The sequence below is a fragment of the Cryptomeria japonica genome, chromosome 4, assembly GCF_030272615.1.
Source record: "Cryptomeria japonica chromosome 4, Sugi_1.0, whole genome shotgun sequence".
Classification (NCBI taxonomy): Eukaryota; Viridiplantae; Streptophyta; class Pinopsida; order Cupressales; family Cupressaceae; genus Cryptomeria; species Cryptomeria japonica.
Genome location: NC_081408.1, coordinates 678,125,042 through 678,152,694, shown reverse-complemented (window position 1 = coordinate 678,152,694; position 27,653 = coordinate 678,125,042). Strand labels below are relative to the sequence as shown.

The 27,653-nt window shown below is 35.4% G+C and overlaps 1 protein-coding gene across 7 annotated transcripts in view; it reads left to right on the top strand.

Moving 5' to 3' along the window:
• LOC131046840 (CBL-interacting protein kinase 23) overlaps positions 1-11,154 on the top strand; it is a 166,695-nt gene extending 155,541 nt beyond the window's left edge. For 6 of the 7 annotated variants that reach the window (XM_057980629.2, XM_057980625.2, XM_057980628.2 and 3 more), the window contains 4 exons: positions 9,759-9,875; positions 10,221-10,277; positions 10,445-10,519; positions 10,664-11,154. In XM_057980629.2, the coding sequence (XP_057836612.2) occupies positions 9,759-9,875; positions 10,221-10,277; positions 10,445-10,519; positions 10,664-10,738 (324 nt within the window). In that variant the 3' untranslated portion in view covers positions 10,739-11,154. Of the gene's footprint in view, positions 1-9,758; positions 9,876-10,220; positions 10,342-10,444; positions 10,520-10,663 lie in introns of all 7 variants that reach the window. The other variant, XR_009106075.2, reaches the window with a different exon arrangement.
• The last annotated feature ends 16,499 nt before the right edge of the window (positions 11,155-27,653 follow it).

Sequence of the window (27,653 nt, the reverse complement as noted above, 5' to 3'; positions counted from 1 at the left end):
GCTCCAGAATCAAGGCCCTCTACGCGGCCTCCCACTCGTCCGTTTCTGCATTTTTTATTTCTATCTTTATTTAATACATTGGGCATAAATCACTTCCATACATAGCAAGCACACGCCATGTACACAAAAAAAACTTTTATTATTTTCCTTTCGGCCACAATTTATCTCAACATTGTGTCAGGATTATTACAGGGTTCAATTTCCCCTTCGCCTTTTGCCATCACGCTTTGCGTCCCACGACGATTGTTCCGTTTGCGCGTCGTCGGCCTCTGGGTTAATCTCACTGATGGGTAGGCACATCATGTCCATGCGCCATCCGCGTTTTCCGTTCCCGAGTACGTCTAGGCAACGGCACCAAATGTTTGCCCTCTCGGGTGAATAACTTAAAGTACACAGATAAAGCACGTAATGCAGAATAATAATGCCATAGATATCAGATGCAATATAAGAGATGTTATTCCATTCATAATCGTTCCCACACAAGTTACATTCGGAAGTATATAAAAATGCCGAGGGGGTGCGAGCGCCAACCGTCGCACCGCAACTGCCACCCCTCGGTTGCCAACTAACCAACACAATTACAACTTAATTAACTAGTTTTATTTCCATGTACAATATTGCCGCCAAAAATGACAAGTGATTGCATTCTTCCGGATACTTTGACATAAATGACCACAACTTGCTGACACTTCTTTGACACTCTTTTGTCATTACAACTTTGACATCAATGTCAACACGTGTCCAACAATATATGTGTGATAAGATAGGTTTCAAACTTACATTACATCCTTGGTGAATGCTGGTCGACATTTGTTTTATGAAAAGCAAAATAAATTTTTATATCCTATATCCTATGTTGGCTGATCACATTGTGAATATGATTTAAAACATATCATATTGCTGGCTGACCAACTTAAAGCTGTCCTGCTTCCTTTGGTGCTTATGATGACGACACATACATAAATAGAGGGGGAAACGCTTGATGTTAAAGATGCAGAAATTAGTATATTGGAAGGGAAACAATTAAATGTATTTTAAGGGGCAGGTTTCTAATATGAAGAAGACAGCGATGAATGGGCATAAGGAAGCATTTAAAGATTATTGTATTTGTCAAAAGGCAGCGATCCCTATTAGTAGGGACTAGGGAGTGATTAGAAGCAGCAATTAATACACCTCATAAGGCAGCACTTATGTTTATGGATTTGAGGATAACTAAAAAGTTTAAATGCAGCAATTAACTAAATACAAAGGCATCGATTCATAATTAAAATGGCAATGATAAATTTTAAAAGGCAGTGCTTGAGAATAAGAAGGTCGTGTCTTTTCATATAGATATCCAAAAGGTGATAGTGAAATGTGGAGAAGAAGACAAGTGGAGAAAAAGATATATCAAATACACATCAGCAGATTTATGCATGAAGAAGATATAGAAGATCATTCAATATGCAGATTTGAAAGAGGAGTTTGCATGATTTGAATGGAACAATGAAGTGATTAGAAAGAACACTCAAGAGGTCAAGTATGGAAAGAATATGCAAGCATGTGTTGAATCAGATTTGAGCAGATTTATAAGACACATATGAGAGATCTATAATGGATATATTTGTGAAAAGATAAGGAGAATATAAGGAAAGAATATGCGAGTGTGTGTGAGCATACAAGTATATTTATATTATTTTTAATGAGAAGAGATGAATCATAGAGTGAATATATGAAGGAAAGCATAATGTCCATTATCTATTGAAGAAGCAACATTCAAAAGGTGGAACTTTATTTTGGAAGTTAGTGCTTTCTAAAGGATAGATTGGTTTCTCTCACTAAGTTGGTGCTTATCAGTGGGAATTGGTGCCTTGAATAGGTTGGTGCGTATGAATTTTTGGGAGTTTTATATAAGCAATATTGTTGTGCTTTTCTCCTGTAAGGGTTTCCACATAAATCATGTGTTCTTATTGTGTTGTATAATTGTTAGATCTTATGTGAATAATATTGTGCAATTGATATTGTTGTGCTTTCAATTAATTCACGTTATGGCTTGGAGATGCTAAGCCACGATAATCATCAAAAAATAAAAATTATGACCAAATAATTAAGCCACGATAAGCAATACTTTCGAAGACATGAACTAAGCGTTCACTTCCAAAGCAATAAAAAATCACGAATAGAATCTTTAGTTCACAGAGAATATAATCCGGCTTCCATCACACAATGAGCACAAATACAATTGTCCATGATGCCAATAAATAATTTTGAAGGAATAACAACTTCTAACATATTTAAACCACCTTGGAAATAATCCACAACAAAACAAATAACAAACTGACCCAAATGGGTAAATAATCTGAATGGCCCCCACCAATAATAAATAAGATCTTGTTCCGAAGAACAATCCACCAACTCAAAGAAAGAAGACTATTTCCTTATGAAGAAATTATATTATTTATTTTCTTGCACCAATGCATTTATTTGAACTAATATTTATATTTCAACCCTCATATTTATTTGGAAATAGCCAGTGAGTGGAAAAATCATGAAATATCTTTGTAAATACCTTTATTTTGTAATTGGCTCCTTGTAAACTCACTATGAAGCACCTGGTTGGCGCCTCCAACTAGGAATGGTTTTTTCTCCGCTTCCCAAGACTCTCAAGGGTTTCCATCCTTGGAGTCTGAACCTATGTCCAAGTTCTCCAAACTTAATAAATAATTTCCCATCTCATTCTTCACTTCCACCACCTTTTTATAATAAATTATTTGGTAACTGCTCCAAAATATTAAATTATAATAATTTAATATTTGCAACATTATGTGACAATAATAAAAATATTAAATAATTAATTAATTATTAATTGCCTTAACATAATTTAAGACAAAAGTAACAATTAAGTTAATTAATTAATTATTTTGAAAACTAGCAAAAGTGGGACATTACAGCCCACTCAAGGTTAGCCAATTACATATGTGAAGATATGGGGCTATCGAGTACTTAACCAAATGGGCAAAAGCTAGAGCACTTACAGACAACGCAACTAAAACTACGGCGAAAATTATCTATGAACAAATTGTCACCAAGTATGATATTCCTATTCAAATCACTAGTTATAGAGGAGGTCACTTTGTGAACAATTTCATTCGCTTGGTGACAATAGAGTTTCGAATACTTCACATCCTCTCAAGCCCATACTATCCAAGAGCAAATGGGTAGGCAAAAGCAACAATATACCCATTTCTGTCATCCACAAATCTTGTGGTATTGAAGGAACAAATTGGGAGGAGAATGACATATAAAGTAACTACAGGGTACACGCCTTTTAAATTGATGTACGTCCAAGAAGCAGTTGTTCCTTCCGTGTATGTGGTGCCAAGTTTGAGAATTGTAGTGGAGAATCGCCTAGGGGATATTGAAAGTCTAAAACAAATACTTTTTCAATTAAACAAGCTTGATGAAAGAAGAGGGCTAGCACAATGGGCAATGAAAGCAATTGACAAAAGTATTGGCATGATAAGCACCTACGGAGAATGAATTTCCAACCCAGCCAATTAGTTTTAAAGAACAATGATCGTAACAAAATAAAACTGGGTAAGTTCAAGGTAAGGTGGTTGGGACCATTTAAAATAAGAGAACCATCAAAAAATGGAGCCATAAAACTAGAAAACTTGGTAGGTACCTTGATGAAGGATAGCATCAACCAATCTAAGTTGAAGTCGTATAGAGAAAGAAAAGAGGCCCCCTTTGCAATCAATATTTTGGTTTGGATGACTAGCAAGATCAAAACAATTAACAAGAATGAAGTAATATTGGAGGAAAAACTTGTCATCATGAAGCTTGATAGAGTTGCTATAGCTCGAACACAACCGCATTAAACAAACAACTTGTCTGGGCCACTAGCTAGATGGATAAGGCAATACATCAAATGCAGACTATATGCTCCATACTCTAGAGAAAGGATGAGAAACATCAATTATGAACTTGATACAGATAAGGCATGTCAAGACCATGATGATGACAAGAAAGAGACACAATCATCAACTAGTGGAAGAAAATTGGATTCGGAAGATGAATAATGCCTGAGTCTACGACTTCTAATGATAGTTGAACATTAAATGATTATGGAGCAATCAGGTTATGATGATGCTGTAAGAAAATATGCAAAGAAGCATCAATCAAGGCCTCTGCCAATAGTACAACCATGCCTAATGGGACTTTGGTGGACTATGCATGATCTTGTAGCTAGTGTAATCATACAAGGTGACAAAGTCACATGGTGCCAACAAAGAGGAGAAAGGGTGATTAATTTTTGCTAGAATATGAAAAAAGGTATGGTTAGCAGAGTTTTTGAATTGGAATACTTTGGAAGTTGTTGCATAAACGAATGCTATAAATGAATGTACGGTTCTTGTATGCTAAGACATGAAATGGAGATAAATCCAAAACTAGTTAAGTTAAAAGGCCAAAAAAGGACATTAGAAGGTAAAGATAAATTAGATTGGAAAAAGAAAAAATGTGATATAAAAAAATTACATTCAACAAGTGAAGGTTTCATTTTTAAAGTACAATGGCCTTCTTGTTATATTGTATGGTAGCCTCATCCCATTGTATGACATCGTCTTCCTACCGTACGACAACTTAAGGCAGTGTTTCTTCCTGCCATATAATGATTTAAGACGACAGTTCTTCATCATACAAAAAAAGTATCAAATAGTATGGTGGCATCATCATTTTTGTAGTGTAGGGCATCATTTTCTCACTTTACAATCCTTAATAAGACTTTTTGCTTGCATCGTACGATGGGTTCTCACAGGCAGCTCATTCCTTGGTTGCATCATTAGGTGACCACAATTCTCCTTTGCATTGCAGCAATCACACGTCGTACGACTTGTGAGAAGTTCTACTTACACAATACAACAATTCCTCTTAGGCATTCTACATCATATGACATTGTCCTCTTGTATTCACATTGTATAGTGGCCATCACACTTTTGCATTGCACAACATCCTTGAGAAAAACACTCAAGTACATTGTATGGCCCACAGGCTCTGCGCTCACCATAGGCCACCTGCGGTGGTCTCGCAGGGACTGTACCCTGCCACGCAGGGCCAAATTTTTTTTAAAAACATTTTTTAGTTAATTAAAATTTTAACAAAGTTTTTTTTATACTTCAAATTTTTAAATTTTTTTTAATAATAAAAATAAAACTTTTAATTAAGTTTTTTCTTTAATAAATTTTTATTAAAGTTTTTTAATATCAAAATTTCAAAACAAAATAAAAATGACATGCCTTTTTTAATTTTTTCTTTATTATTTTTTAATAAAGTTTTTTTTGGGGCATTTTAATAAATTGTTTTTATTAAACTTTTAATTTAGTTTTTAAAAACAAAAATATCATGGAATAAGTCAAATTGGGAACAAAATTTTTCTTGTCTACCATACCTGTCTTACAGCGCTTCCAACCGGTAGCCAGGGGGGGGCTATTGCTCCTATATTATGCTTGGCAACATCCCAATTGGAGGCATCTTCATTTGCAGTATTCTATAGGGCTTCTTTGGTGGCATCATCTTCATGTTTCCAGATTTTCACTATATCATGTTGTATGCTCTTGCATGAGCAATGTTGTACTCGCATTATCATAAAGTGCCACACCTCTTTGAATCTTGTCTTTGATGACATATTTGATGTAATCCTCTTGTACACGTAGATTAGGAATATCTTGTGAGACTTGGTGCATGGCTCCAGTTGAGACTTAGATTGTACACATTTGTGCATGGCTCCCGTGAGACTTTGATTGTACCGGTATTTATGCTATTTACGAGTATCCAGATGATGCTCAAAGCAGGTTGTCTCCATGCCTGATCTTCATTTTGTTGCAGCATGTGATTCATCGTCATCGACATTGGTACCTGGTTTTGTTACACTTTGATATTATTGGTGTAGCATTGACTCTCTTTCTTCGTAATGGGAAGGTATTTTGGTCATCATTATTGGACCATCTTTGCAGGAGATTTTACATTGAGGGGGGGTTTCATGGTCTCTCTTCTTCATCTCTCTTTTGGGGGGGGAGTTTTTTCCCATGTGGTTTTTCTCTCTTTCCCTGCTTTATGAGAGATTGCATTGGTTTGCGTGCATTTGCATTTGTACATGGGTACCTAACACGGCCTTGTAGTCGGGACCCATCTTGCATTGCTTAGTTGCATTCCCCTAAGTTGCACTTATGGGGGGGTGTCTGTGTAAATAATTATTCATGTTGGATATAATTACACTTTACTTGAGTTTACTTAGGTACATGCATATCATAGTAGTTTGGGTATGAGACACTTGGGTGTTTGTGCCACATTGGGATAGTGTGTGTAGGAGAATTTCCACCTTTTGTGGTCTTGTTGTTACATTCCACATTCGGTGGGTGATCCACCTAATGTGGAATATTATATTGTTTCTCCTACCTACCATACCTATTTCCTACCTACCTTTGTTTCTCATTGAGCCACATGTCATGTTTGTGTGCTCACATATCCATATAGCCTTGCCTATATAAGCAGGCTCATATTCACTGTATGTAATTGATTGATTGATGATCCAGTTGATCAGTATTTCATCTTGATAGAATACAGTTTATTCCTATCATCTATTTTGTTCTCTCTTATTTGTGTTTTCCATTGCCTCTAGATCTTGGCAAATTCTCGCAGATAGTAATGAGGATGAGTATGAGTTGATTGACTTGTCAACATCTACATTAGGCACCACACTCGTGGATATTCCCTTAGCCGAAGGCATTCTATTGTGGAGACCATTTCCATAGTCAATGACATTCCTATTGCATCACTTCCAATTGACTTGCTAGCTAATGCCTTTAGCAAATAGATGGATAACTAAAGTTATTAGGGGCTCCCATTGAGGCAAAGGAATATCCTCCATTCAGCCCTCTAGGGGAAACAAACGAAATTGCAGTGTTCCAACCTACTAGTGAGAGTATCTTGTTGTGCCCTACCCAAGAAACCGCATATAACATTGAGCCATTGTAGGAAAGGTAATCCTTCTTTGGTACAACAGTAGCCTTCAAAGATACAAGAGAAACCCATTGACTAACTTGCAAATTCATCAACTCAAGAAAACAATTCCAATAGTCTTCAAAAAATTACTATCCAGATTACAAAGCCCGATCTAGAGGGCCCTTTGGGTACCCTTGAACAATATGTACAAGGTCTGGCCCCAATGGCTATGGTTATACAAGATGTGGGCGGATATTGCCAAGCGATTGGATAACATTCATTCCCCTCTGGTCTTGCAAGAGGCTAGACGCATCTTGAAGTTCATGAAGGATGTCAAGAAGAGTTCAACAGAATCTTCTTTTCCAAAGGATGGCCAACAAACTAGACTCCTAAAATGAAAATAGAATGGCAACCTAACAAGATAGCACCTTCATTTGGGGGGAGAGATGGCAAGGTGTGAGCAACTCTCTATTGCAGAGAATCCATATTTTGGGAAGTATTCTTTCTACTAAAACACAATTTGGTTTCCTATAGTCAAGTTTGTTGCATGTAGAAGAATTTGTATGAACTTCACAGTAGCTATATGCTGAAGTAGATGAGCTCACCCAAAAATTTCAAGACCAATTAGCTCAACAATCACATCTCACCAACATTGAGAAGGCTAAAGTGGTAACAAAGGAAAAGGAATTGACCGAGAAGGATACCCAGCTTGTGGACAAGGATAAAGAGCTTCTCAAGTTAAAATTGGAAAATGAAAGGACCAAGCACCAGTTGCTGAGGCTGTTCACCTATTGAAGACTACACAGGAACGAGAATTCTTAGCAGCCCATATCATCTGAAGCTTTGAATAAAGGAATTCTATAGGCTGCACCAAAGCATCTTTCAGCAGTCCACTTTGTCCTCAATTTATACATCTCCAGGGATGCCCTCTCCACCACCTCCTAAATAAATGTTCAGTTCTTTCTGCTCAGCCTTTCATTTTTAGTCATGTAGACAACTTTCTTTTTGGGGGGGTGATGTAGTTAGCAAATAATTCTATTAGTTTAATTGTAGTCAGTTTAGTCAGTTCTCAGATGTAAACAGTTGGAAGTTGTTGATGGTTGGTAGTTCTCAGCAACCGCCGATCACTTTATATACTCCTATTGTAAATGAGAATGGAGGACTGCATGTATGTCAAATCCTCGAATCGATTCTGTAAAAGTTAATGAATGAATATATCGAGAAATCTTTGTGTAACTGTTGTTATGAGTTATTTGTAATTTTTGTATTCATTATACTGTTGATTCTGTGAAATTCAATCAAATAGAATTAGCCAGTAAACATATGTTTAAAAAGAAATCCATATTTCTAGGTCTTACAGTTCAATTTCTCAAATTTTAAAATCTTTGTAGTAAATGACACCGTACTATGACTGGCATCAACACAATTCAATGCCATGTCAGCCAATAGGCTGTATTTAAAAGACAAATCGGTATCATCTGCTACACAAAAAGACAAGTCAATCATGGGTTGTACTCGTACCTATAGGGTCTTTAAATACAACCTATTGCTTGAGCATGGATCCTACCAGTGCTATTGCTAGTACTGGGGTATAGGAAGCCCTCTTGGTCACTGTCATTATGATTCTTCTATGCTGATTCTTCACTTTTCCCTGTCTCCAATACACTCTTCTTTAGTCATACCATAGAGTGAATGTGCATGGTATGGTACACCCTTGTTGTCTCCTTAAAATGTTCTTATTGAGAGATTCAAGTTTAATTGTGCAGATCTAATGCAATATATATTTTACTGTTGCCCCTTGTTCAGTTCACATTTCTATTTTTAATTTTTTTGATGAATTAGATCTAAGTTTCTAATGTCTTTAATTCTTAACTTACAATAGAAACTTAATTCTATCAGTAGGTTAAAAGAAACTCCTAATTTCCTAAATAGTGCCTACCCTTGAAATGAAGCCCAATAGAGCAACTGCAAACTTATTCTTCTGGTTCAAGGTGGTCAAAGATGACCCATGTATATCATCTTCATAATTGTAGACATGCCATTTTAAAGGAAACCAACTTCATATGAACTTGTATGTGATATTATTTTGGTGACAGAAATGGGACATTCCAAACATCCAAAAATGTGCCATTCATATTCAAGTCAGCCTCTTATAATTGTGCTCTTTGCTTTTTTTTAAGAGGTCATTAACCTGGTTAAAACATGTAAAAATTTTGCAAAAAATTGTCTAGGAAAAAAAACCTAAAACTAGTAATGCGATAAGCCTATAGAGATTAGAAACATCCAGATAATCTTAACTGAATCCAAGGCAAACTTGTATGTTTTGTTTTTATTCTGTGTTAGAGGTCTTCCTTCATGTATATTCTTCAGCATTTGACCACATCATACATACATTATGATTTCTTTATCATTTATAATTATAATTAATGCTGTTACTCTCCAGACTTTAACATTATTGAGTGGAATGGCTGACATTAATTAGTATATCTGCACCAAATACAGGCTGAAGGTTCACTTTGAATAAAATATACTATGCAACTTAGAGTTTTCAGCAAGAAATATGATCTATGCCAAACATGGGAGGAAACTTCTATTTTAGTTCATACTAAGCTATAAATATTGTAAAACAAAGATGTTTTTTGGTGGAGACAGATGTTTCATTGACATAGTTCTAGGGTTTCAACATTGTGCATGCTTTAATTTGTTATAGCTTATTTCCCTTTTATTATTATTCATGATTTTAACAAATGTGGTTTTATACTATATGCTTTTATTAGGGTTTGGTTAATCAACAAACAAGATTCACATCCAAACACCCTGCCAAAGAGATAATAACAAAAATTGATGAAGCTGCTGGAACTCTTGGATTCAATGTTAAAAAAAGGAATTTTAAGGTAATGAGTATCTCCTGATTATATTACTTTATGCCTTAATAAGGATTTATTTTGTTACAAGTGTAATTACTTATATTGGTACCTGCTCTTCTTCTGAAATTGCTTTAAGGTGATTACCTATATGAGAATCTGGTGTGCCATCTTATTTTGATTTTCTTGTAGGTTAAACTTTTTTATGCAATTGGCATTTGTTGCATCATTATATACTACTATTTTGAGATTCAACTATGTAGTTTTGAGTCCATCTGCATTGATCCATGTTTCATAAGCAATTATTCACAAACTTCCATCTCACATTAGCATGAATTTCTCTTCCTTTCTGGATGACTTATAACTTGCTTTCAGGTGAAGCTGCAAGGTGCCAACATTGGAAGAAAGGGTAGATTGTCTGTAGTGATAGAGGTACTAATACAACTCATCTATATGATCAAGAATGTGCTTTGTAAGCATAAAACTAATGCACATTGTAAGCTCTTAGAGTTCTCTTTAATTGTCATTAACTATGCTATTATTGCATAGTGAAGCATTTTGTCTTCGTGCACTATAATATTTTTTTTGTTGTGTTTTAGTTATTTGAAGTTGCTCCATCACTTTGCATGGTTGAGGTCCATAAGGCTGGAGGTGATACCCTGGAATTTTCTGAGGTTGAGACATACTTGTGAAATATGTCTACCAAATGTTGCATTTCAGGATGTATTCTAGTCATTTTCTAGTAGTTATGTTTATCCAGTTCTATGGTTTTTCTTGTTTCCCAGAAGCTATGTAATGACTTCATTCTTTCCGTGCAGTTCTACGAGAAACTTTCATCTGCATTAAAAGACATCATTTGGAAGTCTAAGGTAAACATCGGGGAGATTGCATAGACTAACGATCAGTTACATTAAACAACCAGAGAAGCTTATGAAATATGTTCTCTCTGCTGCTAGACTGCCTTTAAAGAAACTGCTTGATTTGTTTTATTGAATGAAATGTATCCTGCATTCTCATTAGACATAATTATAATTTAGATTATTTTACAACATTCTCATTAAATATGATTATCGAGTAGATAGTTTAAGATTAAAATAGATAGAATTGATTCTCTGTGAACCATACAGTTGAGAGATAAATGAAATTGTGAAAAGCCAAAAAAAATGTATTACTATTTGTCTTCAGATCTTGCCCCTTTGATACAGAACCTTTACACCTATTTTATTTATTTTTAATCCCACTTTTCTTTTCAGCTGGGATATATTTTGTAAGATAGTCATGTCATTGCATACAATGGTATATTTCATTAGATCAATTTTGCCAAAAAGTCATGTCAATTGAGCTCAAAGGTCACTTAGGGGAGAGGGGCCAGTAGTTGGGTGGGCTAGTTTTGTGAACATGTTGCACTTGCATGTAATCTTATGGTACCTCAATTTTTCATAAGATATGATCGGAGTCTAATCTACCTATGACTAGGGCTTGGAGATAAGACTCATGATACAACTTGCGACATCAGTGAGTTTAGTAAGAGGGAAAATTTACTAGATTTAATTTACAAAGCTTTATCAAATTTCTGCACGGCTTTTTGTCATGTCAAAACCAAACCCAATATGGGCTTGCTAAGTCCAATCTAGATAACATAAACTACTAAAAAACATGTGAAGGAAACGGATTACCTTATAAAGTTGCTAAAATCTGTATATGAATTATATTTTTTGAAGCATTGGTTTTGTCTCTTTTAAATTATGTTAAAGGATTCAAACTATTTTTGTTCTGATTTTTTAATTCTTATGTTAATGATCCTTGCTAGTCTACTAATAAATGATGGTGATTACATTTGGATTGTTATGACCTTACGTGTGGTGCATGACTACTGAATCTTCAATTCTGAGAAGGTTTAATTTTGTGCTGGCCTTGCTTGTGACTGCAAGATAGAGTTACTCCTCTTACAAATGATCTCTCTATTCTATGTTTTTTTGAGTTTGGGCCAAGTACTTTCTGCTGGCATGTTGTCCATTTTGGGATGAATTCTCCATGCAAAAACTATTCTATTTTGATTTCTTATGTTTTATATTACAGGATAAGTTGTATGAGTGATTTTATAATTTTTAATATTTGTTTATGGCAATGGCCTATTATTTTTCAATCCAAGATAGTATAGTACTATAATAATATATGTGGTCTACATTACAAACATAGGGTGAAAGTGATTTCTTAGTGCATCAGATTTTTTCCTTTAGTTAATAGATGAGTGCACTCATGAAAGACTAAAAAGAATTAAGTTGTTTTGTAGACCTCTGCATTATATCATTCCAACCAAAATGATTAGATTTGAACATGTCCATGATTTCCAAGATCTGCTGTTTGATTTCCAAAAGTAGAGATTGGAACCTACAAGACTTTTCAACACAAATGCAGATTACATGAGTGCGGACTTTGAGTACAGCAGCCTATGCAAGAAAATTGTGTAATTCTTATTAGAATATTAGAGTAATGATTTAATATAGTGTATGTTATTACTTAGGTGGTTAGTTATAGGTCATTATAAAGGTTGTTAGGTGGTTTTAGCTCCTTAATGTGTTGGTTGTAATAAGACGTTTCTTAAATACATATAATGTGGCATTGTTTCAAAGAGATGCATGCCACTTTGTTTCGATCTCATTTCTTTGATTTTTATTATAGTTCACAAAATTGGCAAGTTGTTGAATACTTGAGCTGTCTTGCTTTACGAGTACTCACAAGATTTACTTGCTGAGTTTTTTTGTGCCAAGTATTTGGAAAAACTCCATGTTTCGGGTGAGTACTCATTGAGACTCAAAAAAAACTTGACAATTTTTTCATTTGACTTGTGTCAGCAACATGCCAAAATTATGGGAAAAAATTTAGGTTACATACTCCAAAAACCTTGTTCTTTTGGCTTTATAAGCATATTTTATGCCTTTAAAAAATTTATGAAAATGGTGTGGTGCATGAAGGTCTTTGGGCTTGGTGGTGGGGGCTCTAGCCTTCAACCTTGCTATGTATCATTACAAGGAATGCACTAGGGGCATTGTCCCTAAACCTTGCAAGGTGTGCTACCCCTCTACCCTACTAGGTGCTTGCCAACAAACCCCTACCAGACAAATTTGATAAATTTTGTGGTTGTATTTTGCATAAAATTTATGTTGGAATTATTTGTTCAACCCCACAAGCCCATGAACCACCTACAACCAAAAGATGTCACAAATGGAGATCAAGATAGATTTGCTCAAGAACTTGAGAATTATATTGATTCACAAAAGATTATGATATAATGGATACAATGAATTCTTGTAGAAAGGATAAAGAAACCCTAGAGCAAGATTAAAAGAGAGCTTGACAAGTGTCCACATCATAATCAATGAGACAACATGAGCTAAACATAGTTCAATATAATAAAAGATAAAAAACACTCTTAACTTTAGCTTAAGTGAATAAAGTATTAAGGACCTAATTAGATAATTAATTAGGTGATTATTTTAATTACTCTATATGCCCCTTAAGTACAACATTGGGAGTAGCTAAAAACTAATAATGCGAGCATGAATGGGTCTTGGAAACAAGGCCTAATTAGGTAGTCATGTACAAAGCAATGTAATCTCTCACAATAGAAGAAATGGAGAAAAACCCTATGGGATAATGCTCCTCTCCAATAGAGAGAATACAATAAATCCTAGTGAAAGAAGGAAAGGACATGATGTGACCCCCCCCCAAGGACTACCTCTCATACAAGTACAATGAACGTTCCTCCCATAAAAGAGAAAATGAGGATAGAAATCCCCCCCATAAATAAGTAGCTCTTGTGCCAATGATGAAAGTCTAAAGACATCAAAATCCATTGTCTGCAAACAATATTTCTTCCCCTAGAAAGAAAGAAATCCATTGGTGATTTGAGAAGCTACTCGTATAAATTGGAAGTAGGAATCCAAATCCAAATAGTGTGTGCTTTTGGAAACTACTAAAATGCTACTATGTCAATGAAGGATGATGATGCCACAAACCAATCAAGTACATGTCCAATCAATGTTGAAGGTGACAATCTAGGATTGCAATGATATAGAACAAGCTCCATGAGTGATGAACATCAACTGGCAACATTGATGTGGTTGTCAACAATAAGAAGATGAGTGTCTTCAAGATAATTCTTCAAATTTGCAATATGAGACTCCACAAATAAGGATGATATGTCTACAAGAGACGAGTCCCAAGTAGCTATGTTTGGAAGATGAATGTCTTGCTACACTGAATCTAATTAGGAACGACATAAGATGTAGATGCAGATGGTGTCTCATGTGAAGAGTGAGAACTGAGAAACAAGTCTCTAATCCATCGAAACATGCAAGACCTATAATTAACTCAAGCATCTCAAGAGTACCATGATCATAGCGTATACAAATCATATGTGCAAGGGGAATAAGACAATTTGTTGCAAGATCCTCTAGAAATGGAGAAATATGAGGGTCTCCATAGATCTCCCAAAGGCGAGTCCAAAGCATTTGGGGACAATCAATGTCAAATAAAGCATGTAATGTCAAGATCAACACTAGACAAAATAGCTCCTACAACATGGTCAATGATGATCCTCCAAGTATACTTACCCCTCTATGTCGCTAGTTGATGGATGAGTCCATTTAGATAATGCGAAAAATCAAGCCACTTGAGATGTGTCGGGATGCCCTTTCACCAAGACTCATAATTACCCTTTGCCAAGATGATAATAGAAGGATGAACTGAAATATCAATGATGCCTCCTAAAATGAAATAATCAGACTCCAAAAACCCCAAGGCATGTAAATTAGATCAAATAAATTCCTTTGCCACAAATAGCTCTTTTCTAGGTGCCAAAATGTCCAAATAATTGACTAAAAAGTGAAAATACAAAAAAATTGAATAAAATGCACCTAGGGAAGATTTTGGAAAAAATGCATGAATAGATCTAAAGAGCTTTGAATCACTTTTCAAATGTCGTAAAATTGTGAAAATTTGAGATAATAGTGAAAAGCTATGAGCTTAAAAGCAGAAATTGATGATTTTACATTGATTGAATAAAAAATCTAGAGTTGAATATGATGATGGAACCTCCACCACTGGAAAGTACTCGAAACAAGAATTTTGATGGTATCTTGTTTTCCCAATATCGACATCATATGCAAAAGTTATGGCCAAACAAAAAAATCCCCCGTTAGGCAAGAAGGGGACTAGGGGCCACTAGTAGACATGTTGATGTAATCACCGAGAATATTCCTCAAATATTTTGGGCCTCTGGAAAGTCATTAAGGCATTGGAATATGTTGTATCTTGCACAAAATATGCTTGTTGCACACTAGAATATTCCTCCCAAAAGTAAGTGCCTAAAATCAAGAAGCATATGCTACATGTAAAAGGGAATATTCTCCTATGCAGTGGGTGCTCAAAGAAGAGTGTGCATGTGAAGAGTGTATGTCTGCATGAAGGCACATAGAAGAGGGTATAGCCATACCAAGTGGGCAACACATGCCCTTTGCAAGGATCTTTTTATGATTTTTTTGAAAAAACCCTTCTAATTTTAAATGCTTTTTTTAAACCAAAAACACCACTTTGCAATTTTGACAATTTTTTTTTTTTTTAAACAAAGTGGATTTTTTTGGAAAAGCAAATTTTTTGGAAAAAATGAAGGAAAACTAGAGAAATATTTTTTTATTTTTAAGCTAAATTGTGCTCTTTTTTTGGATTTTTTGGAAAAAATAAGAGAAAAACCCACATTTTTTTATTTTGAGGAAATTTTGAAAAACCCAGAAACAAAAAATTGTTGTACCTATGCATGTGAACCAAGAATTTTGTAGCAAGATGACACAAATCCCTATGCAAGAGTACTACTAAAATCTTTTTGCCTTTTTTCAACTTCTCATAGTTTGACAAATTGACATCCAATCTTTATGGTTTTGACCATTCTAAACACAATGGTGAGGCCAAATTGAACCAAAAGTGCACCAAAAGATTTCTCAAATTTGGATTTCTTGAAATTTGAACAAAAACTTAACAAATCTGGAACTCTAATACCATGTTGGAGTTATTTGTTCAACCCCACAAGTCTGTGAATCACCTGCAAGCAAAATACTTGTCATAAATGGAGATGCAGCAAGATAGATTTGTTCAATAGCTTGAGAATTGCATTGATGCACAAAATATTATGATTATAATTTCTACAATGAATCCTTATAGAAAGAATAAAGAAACCCTAGAGGAAGATTAAAAGAGAGCTTGACGAGTGTCCACATCATAATCAATGAGACAACATGAGCTCAATCTAGCTCAATCTAATAAAAGATAAAAGCACTCTTAAGTTTAGCTTAAATGAATAAAGTAATAAGGAACTATTTAGATAAGTAATTAGGTGTTTATCCTAATTACTCTAATAATTTATTTTTATTTTTTCTTTTTCTTTTTTTTTTTTAAATTTAAGTGTTTTTAAAGTTGTCAAGTTTTGTGATTTTGTGTTGAGTACTCTTTGAGTCAATTGTTTTTGGCTTGTTGAGTATTCTCTAAGTCTGAGTTTTCAAACTATGATTTTTACCAACATTGACATCAAAGCTAGATCTTGTTGAGGAATCCCAGTCAGTTACAACATCAATTGTGATGAATTCCAAGGTTAGGAAGAGAGGGGGTCAAAAGGTGCAAGACATAAGACCAATTGAGTATTTGAAGTTGTGAAGGTTTATAGAGGTTATAGGCATTTTCATGGGTCTATGAGTTTGTAGTCAAACAAAAAATCATGGGCATTTTTAGTCACAAGTTTGCAATCACAGCTAAAATTAGAGTCAAAGTGAGGGAAAAACAAAGCTCGTCACCATTATCAATCTGCAAAAACTTAATTTGTTTACCTATTTGATTTTCAACAAAAGTTTTGAACTCATTAAACGAACTAATGACTTAATATTTGCTCTTGCCGAAATAAACCCATGTCCTACAATAGTCATCAATGAATGATTAAAAAGAAAAAAATTGGAAATCAATGGAACATTTATAGAACCAAAAACATCATAATGTATCAAGTCGAACACCCTAGAAGATTTGTAAGGATTAGAATAAAATTGAAAACGGTTTCGCTTTCCATAGATGCAATGTTCACAAAAATCAAACTCAATATTACAATCATCTAGCCCCTCAACAAGGTTTTTATTTTTTAGGTTTCTTAGACCCCTTTCACCAATATGACCAAGTATTTTGTGCCACAACATTATTTCCTCAACAAGAATTTTCATTGCCAAAGCATTGGCACCTTTAGGTACCTAGAAAGCACAACCAACAAAAGGCAATGCAACTAATGGTGAGGATGAAGACTTAGGAGTAAAAAAAGAACTATTGCACTAAATTGTTCCTGCATCCAACTTGAACAAAGTGCCAATTCCAACACCCTTTTCCAAAACCATGGCTCCTCTAATTATCTTGTATCCTCCATTTGAGAAAGCAAATTGCACACCCACATCATTCAACTTAAAGATAAGAGGTTGCATGCCAGACCATGATATGTTGAAACACCATTGATCCCCTCCATCCATCAGGGAATCAAATCAAGAATTTTCCACAACCAATGATCCTCTAATGAGAATCATCACCCAAGGACACCTTCCCATTGTCAACTTTTCATACTTTGTGAACCAACCCCTATGCGAGGTCACGTGAAAATATGCACCTGAATTTATCAGCCATATATCCTTGAAGAAGTTGAGAAATACAACTTTAGATATCCCAAGAACACCTGCAAGCAAAATACCTATCACAAGATAAGAATGGAGGCAAAAGGCAATAATGGCTCCAAAGAAAAACAGTATCATTCAGAGAGGGAATCAGTGATGAAAAAGTACAATACAAACCTCATAAAAGGAGAATAGCAACCCTAAAGGTGTACAAACTTAAAGAAGCCCTAAAGGGATAAAGTGTATTTAATAATTAGAATAATTATTAAATACCTACAATATTATTAAATGCCTAAGTTTAGCTTAAGCGTAGAGGATAATAGACTAATAATTAAATAAATAATTATTAGCTAATATATGATAACTCTAACACCCCCCCTTAAGATGAACTTAGGGAGTAGCTAAAAAACTAAATGCATGAAGCAAAAAAATGCAACTGCATGATGAAGGCAAATTTGGGTTCCAGCAATAAAGCCTAATGAGGTACCCAATTACAACCAAATCTCTATGAATCGGAGAAATAGAGAAAACCATGTGGGAAAAAATTCTACTCCCAAAAGAGATGGAATACAAACGAAGGACTAAAGAAGCCTCCAAACAAGAATGTTCCAAAAGATAGGAACAAAAGAAGAGCAGAAGAATCACTGAAGCATGAAGAACCTACAAACATTGTCGAAGAATAATTGTCAATCCAAAGAACCTCTACTAAAATAGAAGATGATCAGGTAGAGAAGATTGTAATTTGCATGAGTGCCCTCAAATAACACTACTCAAATCAGATGGCAAACAAAGGCAAATAACTGAACTCAAAGATACAAATGGCATAAACACCAAATCCTGAAGAGTTGATCCAACGAACCAAGGAACCATTAGAACAACAGGAGAAACCCCCCCATAATGCGGACAAGGGTAAGGGATAGGTACGCCGAAAATGACGGCCAACAAGAACTACATGACGAAGAACCAGGAACATCGAAGGTACGAAGAAAGTACATAGTGTCGTGGAAGGAACACTCACTTGACACACATCATGAGGCTAATGTCGTGGAAGGAACACTCATGTGACAAAGGTAGATGGAAAACAAAGGCAAACATCAATCCCCACATGGCACTTTATAATGTAGTGCATGTACAATAAGGCACAAGATTTGCAAGATCCCAAGTATACAATGCATAGTGGCACTTTATCTCAGTGTGTTTGTATAAAGAAAATACTTACAAAAAAAATGTCTACAATGATCAGAAAAGACATAAGGCTGGAAATACAAAAAGAATAGCCAAAGACGAGACATCTTACTCAAAGAAAGAGATCCCAGGACCTGAAACATCCATGATATTCATCAGAGTGCTCAAAAGAAGAAAAAAAATTGAATAGAATGTACTTGGAGCAAAATCTGGAAAGAAAACTCATATGACTAGAAGGTGCACAGAACAAGTTTTCCAACGATATGAAGTTTTCGAAAAACGGAGTTCGGATGCTCAAGTTATGTCTCCTGGAATGCAAAAATGAACCTTTGGCTTTGACAGCAAAAAACACCATCAAAAAAGAAAAATAAAAAATTCAAACCTCCAGATCTGGATAGAGCTCGAAAAGTGCTTTCCGATGATATAAGGTTTGTCGAAAAACACCTCTGTGTGCCCAAGATATGGCCAAAAGACTGAAGGTGCTCTGGATGGGCCCAGAAGGGACTGCCTACACAGTGTTGATGTCAGCCAAATATTCCCAGAATATTCTCTGTCTGTCGAAAAAAAAAATCCGGTGCCCGGAAAAATCCCCCTTGCCGGAAAAAGTTGTCTGAAAAATATAGTTGAGAAATACAACTTCAAAGATCCCAAGAACACCTACAAGCAAAATACTTGTCACGAGAGAAGAATGGAGGCAAAAAGTAATAATGACTCTAAAGAAAAAGATTTTCATTCATAGAGGGAATTAGTAATGAAAAAGTACAATACAATCCTTATAAAAGAAGAATAGCAACCCTAAAGGGATAAAGTGTAAATACCTACAATATTATTAAATGCCCAAGTTTAGTTTAAGCATAGAGGATAATAGACTAATAATTAAATAAATAATTATTAGCCAATACATGATAACTCTAACAATCCTCATATGCATGCATTGTCAAGGTTGTGAACAAATGCTTCATCATCATCTTGGGAGGATTTGTTTGAAAGATAATATCTATAATAAATTTCGGTAGGTGGGCACACCACAATCTTCATAGCAAACAGTTGAGAGAGCTATCACTATTATGACAAGTACATGAGGAGTAAAGCATAACACCACTTTGTTTGGTAAACTTATTTGAAATTGTCGTTGAATAAACATGTGCTTGTTCTTTTATTGTCAATAAAAAGACAATCTATCAAAACCCCATAAGCACCCACCCATGGTTGGGAAACCATGACCAACCTCCAATACACAAAACTTGGCCCCTCTCACACTTTTGCTATTGGCGAAACATAGAAACAATGATCTTTCATCGACAACCTCAAACCTCTACCAATTCAATCAACATAAGCCTTCACCTTAGTTTTCAACAAGTTTCAAAAAGCATATCAAGCTCTAACAAGGTTGTGAGATCCTTGTACACAAATTCTTGAATCTCCTTCATTTGCAAACAAGCCTTCCACCTTTTCCTTCTCAAAAGGTTGTTAAAACCCAGTCAAGCTCTTACAAGGTTGTGAGAACCTTGCTGGGAGCTTAAAAAGGTTTCAAACTTCAAAACTTTAATGACAAAAACATGAAAATTCAGTCGACCTTCACCTTCAAAAGGTTGTGAAACCCTAGTGGGTCAGCAGCTAACATAGGCTTTGAAACCTACTCTAAACATTGACAAACATTAAACTTGGCCAAAGTTAAAAAGTTACAAAAAGTTTATCAATCTCCAACAAGGTTGTGTAAACCTTGTCAAGAGTTTACATAGGTTTTAGAACCTTTCCAACTTGCCAATGCACAAAGTCTTAGAAGTTTCAAAGAAAAATAAGGTGAGAAAACCGACATTGGGTATTAACAAGGTTGTGAGAATCTTGTTAGCTTCCAATGAAGGTTTTAGAACCTCTACAAAAAAACTAGCATAAAAGAGAGTCGAATTCAAAGAAGTTATCAAATCGTGTTGAGTGTCGACAAGATTGTGCGAACCTTGTCAGCCCTCGGCTCAAGTTTTAGAAACCCTTCAAGATGTCAATTGAAAACAAAAATAGTTAATTTTGGATTTTTTTAATTGGGATGATTAACATAAGTAAAATAAAAAAAGGTAACATAGGAGAAAAGAGGACACTTAACAAAAGTCATCTAAAAGTATCTCAAATCCGTTATCGCTATGGGCTAATAAAGGCTTTGGTTGGGGACAAGTGCTTCTTGAAAGCACCATGAGAATGAAATATCTCTGGGTAGACCAAAACTTGGGAAACGAAGAGGGGACTAGGATCAACACATGAAGAAAAATAAAAATATTATAAAGTGGAACTTCATAGCAAATTTTCACAACGTGAGACAATGAAAGAATGGTTATGAAACAAAATTTTAACAAAAATGCAAGCCAACACTATAGAGGAAGGATGCAACTACTTGCCTCTATCAATCACATGAGTAGATAGTGGATTTTGAAGTAGTTTTGGCACCATAACAGTACTTGTGAATACAACATAATACAAATCCAAAATACAAGTGTCCAATATATGGGAGTTTACAATGCATACGTTATATATTTCCAAAATGTGGTACACCTAAAAATGGCACATGTCATCATCCTCTTCACTACAAGCATGCAAGACTGAAGATGAACATGCAAGGTGCCTATATCAATCTATACATGTAAACATACAACTTGCTAATTGTAAGACATGCAAGGCGTCCACTTAACGTGCAAGCCAGATGCATGCATGCAAACTCAAAAATTGGATGGAATGAACCTACATGCACATATCCACCTATCTCAGTAATTTCTAGAATTGAATCCTCTGAAATAAAATCTACCAATAGTAACTGACAATCTAACATGAATCAACTAACAAAAAGAAATTTAGTTAAATCATACAAAGTGGGAAATTTACCTCCAAAATAATAGGAATCATACTCATGTCACTTTATATGTAAGATGACAACTCAAAGTGCTACTTCTATAAATGGAATCATTAGGTGCACATATAATTTAATTATATAGGCAAGTTATCAATAAACTAATTAAATAATTAATGCTAGGAATTTAAAGGTTGAGACACCTTATTCTTAAAATTCTCTCACTTGTCCGAAGGACGCTATTGGTGCTCACTTGATTCTTTAGGCTTCTAATTCTTCTTCGGATGACTCATCCTAGGATGATGATGTCTCCTCCCAGGTTGTTGATTAGCTTCTTGCTGCTAGTCCAACCTCTTCATGCCCTTTGGTCCCTACTAGAGATCCTCCTAGTGTGTGCTTCCTACTCTGTCAGTTGGTCCTACTCAGCTACAGCCTTTAGTGGAGGATGCCCCTTCTCATCCACCATCTACTCCATGTGCTAACAAGTTGTCTATGGGGTTCTTCCTTAATGCTTCCCCTTGTATCGGTGCTCTTGATGATAGTATTGCTTGGATTGTTGTTAGTCGTCAAAGGAAAGGTCCTTCGTCCTCTTCCTAAACTCTTCCCCAAGTTGTGGGTTTGAATCCTAGCCTACCCATTCTTGATGTGGGTTGTTTGCAACCTATAAGAGGTTTGTTTGTGGCTTATCTGGTGTTGTAAGTGAATTATTAATGGCCTGTGTAAAACTATAAGTGGCCTATTTTTGGTATGTTTTTGTAAAGGGTTAGCACTCTAGTTTTCTACTTTTATTGATCCAAAACATTGTCTTAGTTGTTGAACACCTTTGAAGAGCTAATGGAAATAAACAGATTTCAACTATTAGGGGTCATGAGCCCTATAGACTCTTAACACTATTTGAACTTATATGTTCTCATTGTTGGGAAAATGGTGTCTCAACCTTGCATTTACATGAGGTTACTATTTATAGTAAGTTCTCGTTTGAGCATGAAATGGTGCGAAATTCTCCCCAAAGCTTCGAGTTGGCTAGATAGGCATGCGAGTAAATTTTCGTTGCAAAATTGTAGCTGGTTTTGAAGATATTAAAGTTTTCATTTTTGAAAGGTGAGATGAAAGGTTTAAATTTAATTTTGAGGACTTTAGAAGCTCTGAAATGCTTTGAAAAGTGGGCGTAAACATCATAGCTATTTATGAAGTGATAGAGCACTTCGCAAGCTTTCTGACGCTTCAAACGATTCGTCAATCGGACACAGGGTTCACAAGTTATGGTCGTCAGAAGTTTGGACTCCTGAAATAGGAAATATAAAATGTATTGGACACATAAATGAGTTGTAAAAGGGAGGAACATGTGTTGATGTGTGTTTTGACACATCATAGGGCATCTAGAATGGAGATAAGGTCGGATCTACTTTATTGGGTGGTTTTAGCCCATGGTTTTGTAATACCGTTTGATGGTTTCTTGTATTGTATTTCCTATAAATGAGGTGTGTGAGATAGAGGTTGTGTGTAAGAGTCTTATGGCTATTGAGTTACCTCTGAGTCTCTGATTAGTGGTACTCCTGTGAGGAGCTTTCTCTGCAAGTATATTGTAATATGTTATTGATTTTTGAATAATATATTGAATTGTTTTTGGAGTGTGGGATTTTTCTCCCAAAAGGATTTTCCCCACGTAAATCACTATGTTACTGTGTTGTGGTATGCATGATATTTTGTCTATTTTTGTTAATTTTATGTAACTATTGTAATGATCTATAAAAAAATTGCATTACCCTCTTCTCAAGATTAGTGGAGGAAGTTGTTTTGCTACTTAACTTCCTTACAAGTGGTATCAGAGCCTGATCACCTTTGGTTTCAGGTGTGGGTTGTTGGGTTTTTTGAATTAATCCATATTTGAGTGGGAGCTTTTGTAGAAGATACTTTTTGATTTTGTTGTAGGAATTTTCAAATGGCAAGTTCGTCAGGGAGAATAGAGGTGGAGAAATTTAATGTAAGTAATTTTGAGATGTGGAAGCTAAAGATGGAAAATTTGCTAATAGATCGATTTGTGGGATGTTGTTGATGCGAATGTCTCAAGACTTGTAGATCCTATTGCGGCTACTCAGTATGATGTTATGGACCAAAAAGCTAAGGGTCTAATTAGATTGTGCCTGGTAGACTTTGTTCTAATCAATGTCCACGAAGAGAACACTACAAAGAAGTTATGGACTAAGCTTGGTGAGATGTATCAAGCCAAATCTTTATTAAATCATATTTTCTTGAGGAAGAAATTGTATTCCTTGAAGATGGAAGAGGGTTGACGGATTGGAGACCACCTAGAAGAATTTAATATGTTGGTGGCTCAATTGGTATCTGTTGGTGTTAAGATGGATGAAGAAGAGAAATGCCAAATCTTGCTTTGTTCTTTGCCTGATTCGTGGGATTCTCTTGTTATGCCTACCAGTAGTACTTCTGTTGTTTTGAAGTTTGAAGATGTGGTGGGTTCCCTACTTGGTTAAGAGATGCAGACAAAGGTATCTATCAGCTCGAAGGAAGCCCTAACTGTTCGTGGAAGACCATAGGAAAAAGGCAAGAAGAATGAGAAGCACAACAAGTCCAAATCCAGAGGGAGATCAAAATCTCTTGGAAACTCCAAAGCCATTTATTGGAGTTGTGGTAATTTGGATTACATCCATAAGGACTACAAAGAAGAAAAGAAGAAGAAAAAGAAGAATTTTGATTCTGATTCTGAGTCTGAGAAGGAAGATGGTGATGCATTCATTGCAGCTTTGGCTACTCATGCAAGTAATGATGCATCGTTAATTGACTTAGGTGCATCTTTTCATATGACTTACAATAGAGATTGGTTTTCTAAATATGAAGAATTTAATGGAGGTAAAGTGTACTTGGGTGATCATTCACATTTAGACATTTTTGGTCGAGGTAAAGTTAGAATTAGGTTTCTTGATGGTAGAATAAAAAAGATTAGCGGTGTGTTACATATCCCTAGTTTAAAACAAAATTTATAATCTGTGAGCAAACTGATAGATACAGGTGTGCAAGTAGTCTTTTCTGATGCAAGATGTAAGATGATTAAGGGTGCTATGGTGATTGATAGAGGTGTCAAGTTCGACACTTTGTATAAGCTAGAGGCATACATTGTTGAGTGTAATAGCATTTATATAAAAAGTAAATCTATGAATACTCTATCGAAAGATTTGAGGGTTTCACCTTCAACAGATGGACATGAATTTTGGGTACCTAAGGGTGCTCTTTCTTCTGAAGCCAAGTTACCTACAGAGAAGACTATGTTATGGCACCATAGGCTTGGCCACATTGGAGAAAAGGGTCTAAGGACCTTGAAAAATAAAAACCTTGTTGAAGGTTTGAATGATTGTAATTTTGACTTTGATTTATGTGAGCATTGCATTTATGGAAAACAAAACCACATTCAGTTTTACTCGAGCTCTCATAAATCTTGTGGTGTTTTGGATCTTATTCATTCTAATGTGTTTGGTCCTGTAGATGTTCCTTCGATTGGAAAATCCACATTATGTTTTGTTTATTGATGATTTTAGTAGAAGGACATGGGTATACTTTCTAAAGAGTAAATCTGAAGTTTTCAATCGCTTTAAATAATTTAAAGCAATGGTTGAGTTGTAGGCTGGAAAGAAAATTAAATGTTTGAGGATTGATAATGGTGGTGAATTTTGCTCTAATGATTTTTATATATTTAGTAAAGATTATGGCATTAACAGACAAAAGACAACTTTGTATTCTCCACAACAGAATGGAGTTGCAGAAAGAATGAACATGACGCTAATAGAGAAGGCTAGGAGTATGCTGAGTGGTGTTGGTCTAGAACAAAAATTTTGGGTTGAAGTTGTTGTCACTGCTTGCTACCTGATTATCAAGTCTCCTACATCAGCTCTTATTGATAAAATGCCTATGGAAGCATGGTCATGTCACAATCCTTCATTGAGACATCTTAGAGTTTTGGGTTGCGAGGCATATGCACATGTTTTAAAGGATAAGCGAACAAAGTTGGAGAACAAGGTTGTGAAATGTATCTTCATCGATTACAATTATGGTGTGAAAGGATACAAGCTTTGGGACCCTATTGCACAAAAGGTAATTCATGGTAGAAGTGTTATTTTTAGAGAAACCAAGTCTCCTTCTGTTACATTGCAACTAGAACAAATTAAACAAGAAGATGTGATTCAATTCCCTTCTACACCTGAAAGAGTTGAACTGAGACCACTTGATAGGCAAGAAGTTGAGGAGAGCTCATCTAGCTCTGAATCATCAAAAGAGGAGGAAGAACCTCCAACTCAGCTTGTTCGAAGGTCTACAAGACATATACAACCATGTGAAAGGTATGCACTTGATGATTGGAGATGTATTTTTGTTTTGAATACTAATGTGGATGAACCTAAATCTTGTAGAAGAGGCATTAGGTATGAATGATGCAGAATCTTGGAAGATTGCTATGGAAGAAGAAATGGCAGTTTTAAAAAAGAATAATACATGGGATCTTATACCATTGCCTAAAGCATGTAAGTCTGTTGGTTGCAAATGGGTGTTCAAGAAAAATATTGGTTCCGATGGAAGCATTGAGAAGTATAAAGCAAGGTTGGTTGCAAAAGGCTACTCTTAGGTTGAGAGTGCTAATTATGGTGAGATATTTTCTCTTGTTGCAAAAATGACATCCATTAGATTTTTGCTTTCTATTGTTGTTGCTTATGATTTAGAGGTTGAGCAAATGGATGTGAAAACTGCTTTCATTCATGGTGATTTGGAGGAGGATATCTATATGACACAACCAGAGCACTACGTGATGAAAGGTAAAAATAATTTGGTCTATAAATTGAAGAAATCTTTGTATGGCCTCAAATAGTCTTAGGATGTGGTACCAGAAATTTGATACATATTTGTGATTTTGGGATTTGAGCGTTCTAAATCAGATCATTGTGTTTATTATAAATCTGATGGTGATCATTTCCTATACATTGCATTATATGTTGATGATATGTTATTCATTGGCAAAGAGAAAGGTATGATTTCAAAACTAAAGTCTCAGCTTGCTGCTAAATTTGAAATGAAAGATCTTGGTGCAGCGAAACACATTCTTGGGATGGAAATTGGAAGAGATAGAGTGAACAGAAAGTTATGGCTAGGCCAAAGTAAGTATGTGAATTTAGTTTTACGGAGGTTCAACATGCAGAACTGTAGACCATTATGTGTTCTCTTCAAAGTTAGAACGAAATTATTTGTTTCGGATTGTCCTACATCTCCATCAGAGATGAAAGACATGAGCAAAGTGCCTTACTAAAGTGCAGTTGGAAGTTTGATGTATGTTATGGTCTATACTAGACCAGATATTGCCCAGGCAGTGGGAGTTCTTTCCAGATATATGTCTAATCCTGGTAGAGTTCGTTGGGATGTAGTCAAAAGAGTCTTCAGATATTTGAAGGGTACCTCAGAGTATTCTTTGTGTTATCATGGTAATTTGGTTGGAGAGTAATTTCCCTTAATATTCATGGTTATGTGGATTCAAACTGGGAAGGTGATATTGAGAGCAGAAGATCCACCAGTGCTTATGTGTTTACTTTATTTGGTGGTGCAATTAGTTGGATGAGTAAGCGACAAGTTGTGATTGCTTTGGTCACTACAGAAGTAGAGTAGATGGCAACTACTCATGCTTGTAAAGAAACCATTTGGCTTAAGAGAATATGTTTAGATATTGGAAAAAAACAAGGTATAGTGACAATTAGAGTGTTATTTGCCTAGCTAAGAACTCGACATTTCATTCTTGGACCAAGCAAATTGATGTTTAGTATCATTTTGTTAGAGATATGGTCGAAGATGGCAAGCTGAAGCTAGTTAAGGTAGAGACTTTGATGAATGTTTCATATTCTTTAACTAAGGTTGTGAGAACAAAGAAGTTCAAATGGTGTTGGGAGTCTACGGGCCTCATGGCCCCTAGCAATTAAATTATTGTGTTGATACTCCCTTTGCTCTTGCAAGGTGTTCGACAAGTGGGAGATTGTTGGGAAAATGGTGTCTCAACCTTGCATTTACATGAGGTTACTATTTATAGTAAGTTTTTGTTTGAGCATG